Genomic DNA, 7,698 nt, shown 5'->3' on the forward strand with positions numbered 1-7,698 from the left:
ACTCTAGCCACGCCTACCCAGTAGGCCACGCCCACCCTGGCCACACCCACCCGGCCCCCTAAGGGCAACCACAATGCTGATGTGGCCCTCAATGAAATTGAGTTTGACACCCCTGCCCTAGATGCTGGGTTGTTTCCCAATTCAGCTGTTGACAAGAGTGAGACCGGCTGACGAAGGTAAGAACAATGGGGCACAAAAGTCATCTGGAAAGCAACAAAGGATGAGAATCCTGGGAAAGGAGGGCCGGTTCTAGAGCAAAGGTCCTCCTCGGAGCCTTAGACAGAAGGCCAGAAAGATGCAAAGAGTGAGCAGTTTATCTGGAGCTCCCTCTTCACTTTCCCTTTTTCCCCTCAGAGAAATGTGTATTTCAATGGGTTTGGGATTAAAGACACACACACACACAAACACAACCCTATCTTTCCTTGGGTTGGGATTAAGCATGCAGTTGCCTATCCTGCCTTCTCTCTCCCATAAGCCCCTTTTCCAACAAGTAAGTAAGTAAGTAATCAGTACCACACTGGCTTATTTTGAGCTTTTGTAACCGTGGTGACAAGTTGCATCCTTTTATTAAGAGAGAGGAACCGTTTCACAATCCCCAAACCCTCGTTTGCTCTATACGCCACGTGGAGGCGCTGACGTCAATTCACAAAACAGATCAGTTCCTTCTCCAATGTCGTATCTCTCTCTCTCTCTCTCTCTCTCTCTAGTGTCTGTGTCATTCAGCTCTTCCGGAGTTAAGACTGACGTGAGACCTTGAAGTGCTTGAGGTAGGAAAATCAAGGAGGATGCTCTCTAGCCGTTAACCCAGCACAAAAAGTTCTCCTTCACAAAGCCAGCCGTTCTGAGCAGGAGGTATAGAACAGGAGCACCATGGTTCTGCAGGGACGCCCTTCAAGACGGGGGCACGAAGGCAACCCACAGTCCCTGGCAAGTTGCTTCATCTCACCTCAAAGTGGACCAGCTCTGGAAAACCAAATACACCCTACAGTAGCCAAGGCGGCCACAGCACCTAGTAGTCAGGCAACTTCTACACAGAACACAATGCCATCCATTCTCCTGACGTGCTACTTATTCCAGGTCTTTGCCTCACTCCTCGACAAAGAAACAACTCGGTGGGCGGCCTTTCCCCAACCGTTACTACTCTCTACTGCAAATCTCCTCTGAAGGTCCCCAGGCTGTTTCTCATCGAGAGGATGTTGGGGCCGGAAGACCCCCCTTCGGCTCACGGAAGAACCGTCTGTTCAGGGTGTAGCTGCCCTCCTGCCCCCCCCGCACGTCGAAACCGATGGTGACCTCTTCGATCTCCTCGTGGCTATTCTGGACGGTGCTCTTCCCGTGCAGCTCCTTCAGGTGGCGCCGCAGGCCCGGCTTGTGCGTGAAGTGCATCTCGCAGTAGTTGCACTTGTGGGGCTTGATGCCACTGTGGAGGTTGAGGTGGTCCTGCAGGGTGGCGTTCTGGGTAAAGCACTTGCGGCAAATGGCGCACTGGAAGGGCTTGAAGCCCGTGTGCACCCGGATGTGCCGGGTGAGGTTGCTCTTCTGCGAGAAGACCTTGCCGCAGCGAAGGCACAGGAAGAGCTTGTGCTCCTGCACGTGGCTGACGAAGTGGCCCAGCTGCTGGAACACCCGGCTGCAGCGGGGGCAGCGGTAGGGCCGCTCCAGGCCCGGAACCTTCCACGTGGCCACCCCGCTGCCCGTCCTCCATTCCCGGTAGTTGATAGCTGGGCGGTGGCGGTGCAAGGGGTAGTTTCTCCACGGAGAAGCGGGGGAGGAGGTTGTGGAGGGGAAGGGCAGCCCTTTGCTGCTCATCTCGTCGTCGTAGCAGCCCTGCAGGTAGCTGCGGGTGATCTCCACGGCGGAGTTGATGAGGGAGAGGGAAATGGCGGGAGAGGCGGGGCCGTGGGAGCTGCGAGGGGTGAACTCCACGGCCATCTTGTTCTCCTCGCAGTCTGCTTTGCCTGGATTTGAAGATGGCTGCTTTCCCCCCTCTTCGTCGTCCTCCTCCTCCTCTTCCTCTCCGTCTTGCTGTTCACTGCTCTCCTCCTCCTGCTGCTTCTCCTCCAGCAGGGCGTCCGCCTTGGGGACCAAATAGTGGGAGACGGCCTGAGCGCAGCGCTCCACCACGTGGCCCATCTGCAAGAAGGACGCTGCGGTCAAATAGTTGACCAGCTCCTTGATAGGCACCTCCAGGCAGCCGGTGTAGCAGGAGAGCAGAAGCTGGCGCCCGATCTCTGGGCTCTGGAAGAGGGAAACCGTCACCTCTTGCGAATCGTTGAGCAGGAACTGGTCACGCAGGAAAGGGGAGCAGGCCGCAAAGACCACGCGGTGGCCGGGAACCCGCAGCTCGTTCACCTGCACCGTCACGTCGCAGAAGCGGCGTTGCTCCCGCAGCTGGTCCATGCGATGCAGCACACCGTCGCCGTAACCGGGGAAGCGGAACTGTAGCCGCTCGCAGGCTGGGGCCATTATGATATGCCTGGAAGAGACAAGATGAAGAACGAACTGTGAGTGACAGGCAGAAGTGCCAGAGGAGGCAGGCCCATTTGCAGGAGTATTTCAGCAAGCGTTGATTAAATGGAAGAGGGCAAAAAAAAAAAAAAGAGTAGGCTAAATAAAAAATAATGATTTGATGGAGAGGCCCTGATCAACTGAGAGCCAGTCTGGCCTAGTGGTTAAGGCATCAGACAAGAAACTGGCTGGCAGTGAATTCTAGTCCAGCCATCTGGGTGTCTTTGGACCAATCATCAGGAGACGGTGAATTCTAGTCCTGCTTTAGGAGTGAAAAAAATGGGATGACCTTGGGTAAATCATTCTCTCTCAGCCCAGCCTGCCTCACAGGGTTGTTGTGCTGGGGTAAAATAGGAGGAAAAAGGAGTACAGGTAGTCCTTGACTTACAATCACAAAGCCCCAAATTTCCACTGCTAAGTGGGACATAATTGAGTTTTGCCCCATTTTACAACCTTTCTTGCCACAGCTGTTAAGTGAATCACTGCAGTTGTTAATTTAATAACCCAGTTGTTAAGTGAATCTGGTTTCCCCACTGACTTTGATGGTATGACTATCATAAATCTGAGTCAGTTGCTAACTGAATTTTAATCACATGGCCACGGGGATCGTGCAAGATCATAAGTGTGAAAAACGGTCCCAAGTCACTTTTTCCAGTGCCGCTATGACCTTCAAATGGTCACTAAACAAGTCAAGGACAACACGTACTAGGTATGTTCGCTACCTTGGGTTGCTTATGAAAAAACAATAAAGGTGGGATATAAAATAAATAAAAATGAAATGAAGGTGGCTGATTTAAACTTTTGTGTATGGGCAACTTCCCCATAAACAATTCCACGAAAGCAAAGGTTTAAAAGTAGTTTATTTTCCAGGTCCAGATAGACTGAGAAACTCAAGTTTTGCATAACTTGTCTTAATCATTTTAGCCAAACCTGGCTGATATGGGCCGAATTTGGTCTTTGTTCATTTCACAACTAAACCGAGAAAAATAAGGAATGTCAAAAGGTTAATAATTGTGAAGAGTTTGCCTAACTGGATAGGGAGGCTTGGATTACTTTACTCCGGGCCTTTTCTTTTTCAAAACTCCGCTTTGTTGACTAAAACCTCGCTGAAGCAGCAAATTATTTTGATTTCGTCCCCCACGTGTCCTTACTACTATTCCCGAAAGAGACCTACGCAGTCGGAGCCACGAGCGCGCGTCCCCTGGCCCTACGATCCCCGCTCCCGTACGCAACCTGCGGGGCTAGAGGTCGCCCGTTGCGCTATTGCCGCCGCGTCCTTTTGCATTCCAAAGCTATTGGTAGGGCGACCCCTAGAGGAGCCTTGGCGCGTCCCGGTACGCTACTTGCGTCCCTTCCCGTTCCTGAAACGCCTATTCAGAGACGCCACTTACGCTCGCCGCCTAAGGGGTGCTGGCTCTTTATCCCAAGGACGTAAGTCGCGTTTCTGGAGCCACTCACCTGACTGCCGCCTCGGGCACCTAATTGCCTCCTTCCAGGGGCCACCTTCGCGTTCGGAGCCCCCCCAAGACGGCCGCTCCGCATCGGCTCCCTCAGGCCTGCTCGCAGCACCTCGGCTGCGCCGCCATCTTGGAATCCGCCTCTCAAAGGGTCCGGGACTTTTTCCTCCCAGGCGGGCAAAGGCGGGGATTGCTCCGCGCCGCCACCCGCCTCCGGGGCGCAGCGCAAGGGGGACCTCCGAGAGCGGGTGGGGGGAGTGAAGGGTCATGCAAAGCGCTGGTATCACTCCGCGGGAAAGAGTCCCAAGACTCAGTCCCTCTGACGCCCCATTGGAAGCGTAGCTTCCCCCCCACCGGTCGTTCCTGTCTTTCTATTGCCACCCCTCCGAGTTGGTGCCTCCAGAGGGCTGGACTACAACTCCCATCTCCCCAACTAGCAGGGTGAGAGGGGAGTTGCAGTTCAATGCATCTACTCAACCCTTCTGATGTCCTGTAGGAAGCTGAGCTCTCCCCCCCCAATTGTTCCTGTCTCTAGTGCAACATCCCCCAAGTTGGTTCCTCCAGAGGACTGGACTACAACTCCCATCTCCCCAACTAGCAGGGTGAGAGGGGAGTTGCAGTTCAATGCATCTACTCAGCCCTTCTGATGTCCTGTAGGAAGCTGAGCTCTCCCCTCCAATTGTTCCTGTCTCTAGTGCAACATCCCCCAAGTTGGTTCCTCCAGAGGACTGGACTACAACTCCCATCTCCCCAACTAGCAGGGTGAGAGGGGAGTTGCAGTTCAGTGCATCTACTCAGCCCTTCTGACGTCCTGTAGGAAGCTGAACTCTCCCCTCCAATTGTTCCTGTCTCTCTCTAGTGCAACATCCCCCAAGTTGGTTCCTCCAGAGGACTGGACTACAACTCCAATCTCCCCAACTAGCAGGGTGAGAGGGGAGTTGCAGTTCAGTGCATCTACTCAGCCCTTCTGACGTCCTGTAGGAAGCTGAACTCTCCCCTCCAATTGTTCCTGTCTCTCTAGTGCAACATCCCCCAAGTTGGTTCCTCCAGAAGACTGGATTACAACTCCCATCTCCCCAGCTAGCAGGATGGGAGTTGCAGTCCAAAGCAACTGCATGGCACCAGCTTGAGGATAAACAAGGCCACAATGCACCCCCCAGTCCTCCCAATCTGTTGTTATGATTTCCCTGGATTGCACTTAACATTTCCCCCCCCCCCCGGACCTTAGAGATCTTCTAGTCCAACCCTCTGCTTAGGTAGCAGACCCTAGACCATTTCAGAAAGTGCTTGTTCAATCTTTTCGTAAAAACCTCCAGTGATGGAGCACCCACAACTTCTGGAGGCAACCCGTTCCACTGATTAAATGTTCTGTCAGGAAAATTTTCCTTAGTTCTAGGTTGCTTCTCTCCTTGATTAGTTTCCATCCGTTGTTTCTTCTGATGTTCTGACCAGTGGTGGGATTCAGCCAGTTCGCAGCAGTTTGGCAGAACTGGTAGCTGAGTTTTTGTTGCCCAGGCCCAGAATTTATTTAGTTTTTATTTATTTAATTAGTTTTCTATACCGCCCTATTCCCGAAGGACTCAGGGTGGTTTACAGGGCAATATTTAAAAGACAATATAAATTAAGATAAAAATAGAATTAAAAAGAATTAAATTAATAATAGCCCAACAATAAAACAATGTTAAAATTTAAAACTAAAACCCCCCTCAGTCCAGGCTGGATAGATCGAAAAGCCAGGTTTTCAGGTCCCGGTGAAACGAGCGCAGGTCGGGGGCAGTCCGGACTTCCAGAAGCGGCATCCACACACAGAACTGGTTGTTCACACATTTGAATCCCACCACTCCTTCCTTCCTTCCTTCCTGTGGTGGGATTCAGCCACTTCGCACCACTTCGGCAGAACCGGTAGCTAATTTTTTGTTGCCCAGGCCCAGAATGGACTTCCAGAAGTGGCATCCACACAGAGAACGGGTTGTTCACGTATTTGGATCCCACCACTGGTTCTGACCCACCACCAGATTGGATCTCTTCCCCTAAGCTTTTCCCCCATCACAGTCCGGTGAGGCATGTTGAATTGAGAAATAACAACCGGCCTGAAATTACAAAATAGCTGAATGCTTCCTCCTTTACATATCCTTCCCCATTTTGCACAAAACCACAATTCTTGTGCGATTTCCTACCTTGCAGAAGCAGGAAAAGTTATTGGGCTGGCCCTGTCCTCAGACAAGGCTACAAAAGGCTAGTAGATCAGATGTTCAGGAAAAAAAACAGAGCTTGCGTATCCTGCAGATGTTTGTGGAGGTTATAAAATTCAAGATAGCAGCCAGTATTGTGAAACCCCACCCCACAGAAGATAGTATTCATATTTTGATCCTTCCTTCCTCACTACCCAGCCCAGATATCCTGAACTGAAATTGTTTGGGGGAAGAAAAATCCTAATCCAAAATCAGCCACTAATAAGATTCATGCCTGTATTTCTGTGGTTCTACAAAGCCTTTGAATGCAGTCCTTGGCTGCAGAGAGCTTCGAAAGGCAGAAAGAAACGGGGATGTGATTGAAAATGGAAATAAAGGCATTTTTTTTCTTTTTTAACCAAACCCAGCATTCATATTCTCATTCACTGAAGTTTATCTTAATCCTGGGTTTGAATTAATGGTCAGTCTGGGAACTATATTCAGGGTTTACATCCTAACTGGCAAGAAACAATGCCTTGGGGATTCTCCGAAGTGCAGATTTTTTTTCTGAAATGTCCCAAAAGCGCTTTCTTTCAAAAGGCAACTGGACTTCCTTGTTTTTCCTTGAAGACACTTCGCTTCTCGTCCAAGAAGCTTCTTCAGTTCTGACTGAGTGGCGGAAGACAGAAGGATTTATATTTCTCACAGTCGTCTGGTTGTTAGTACTCTCTCTGAGAGTCGTTGAGACCACTTGGAGGTTTATCTGTGCCCTCTGAATAGTGCAAATAGGTGTGGAACCTTTTTGGAACTGCCAAAAGAATTGTGTTGTAGACAGGAAATAGATGATGTCCTACACTTCCCCCTCTGCTGAGAGGGGGCCGTTCAGTCTGAAAAGTCTTTTGACCCCTCTTTCAAACCAGTGATCCTCTCCATCCAGAATGTGGACTTGGCTGTTTTCAAAAGAGTGATCTTTGTCTTTCAAATGCAGATGGGCTGCTGAATCTTGTCCTGATGGGTTTGTTCCCCTATCTTGTGCCATGTAATGACTCAATGACTCTCAGAAAGAGTGCTAACGACCAGATGATTGCAAGGAATACAAATCCATTCTCCTCCATTCAGTCAGAACCGAAGAAGCTTCTTGGATGAGAAGTGAAATGTCTTCCAAGGGAAAAAAAAACACCACCCCAAGAAAGTTGCCTTTTGAAGAAGCACCTTTGGGACGACCGTGACCTGGATGACTTGAGAACCTTCATTTTTGAAATAGATCATGTTTATGGTGTAGCCTACTTTCACACTTATTTATTTTATTTATTTAATTCAATTTATATACCGCCCTTTTCCCGAAGGACTTATTCATATATTTATTTCATACAGTTAACCGCTCATCTCGCCCGGCAAATCCCTGTTTTGACCAGCCTCGATCTGGGAGAATGGGAAATGACATATATGAACAAGAAACAAACACTGGAAATAAAAACCATCCTAGGTTCCTGTCACGTGACTGCAGAGTGCGCCAAACAGCCATCAATGCGGGCCAGTTGCTAGCGGCCCAAAATGTGATC

At 50.2% G+C, this 7,698-nt stretch overlaps 1 protein-coding gene across 1 annotated transcript; it reads right to left on the minus strand.

Moving 5' to 3' along the window:
* Window positions 1-548: 548 nt before the first annotated feature.
* LOC310644435 (zinc finger and BTB domain-containing protein 26-like) lies at window positions 549-4,099 on the minus strand. The gene is made up of 2 exons (XM_083369392.1): window positions 3,967-4,099; window positions 549-2,476 (listed from the first exon to the last, which is right to left on the minus strand). The coding sequence occupies exon 2, from the start codon at window positions 2,464-2,466 to the stop codon at window positions 1,183-1,185; it is 1,284 nt and encodes a 427-aa protein (XP_083225518.1). The 5' UTR covers window positions 2,467-2,476; window positions 3,967-4,099; the 3' UTR covers window positions 549-1,182.
* Window positions 4,100-7,698: the final 3,599 nt, after the last annotated feature.

This window comes from Vipera ursinii (assembly GCF_947247035.1).
Source record: "Vipera ursinii genome assembly, chromosome: 9".
In the NCBI taxonomy this organism is placed as follows: Eukaryota; Metazoa; Chordata; class Lepidosauria; order Squamata; family Viperidae; genus Vipera; species Vipera ursinii.

Bases quoted from the DNA above. Each gene is read 5' to 3' on its own strand.
- LOC310644435 (XM_083369392.1), bottom strand. From the start codon at position 2,466: ATGGCCCCAGCCTGCGAGCGGCTACAGTTCCGCTTCCCCGGTTACGGC.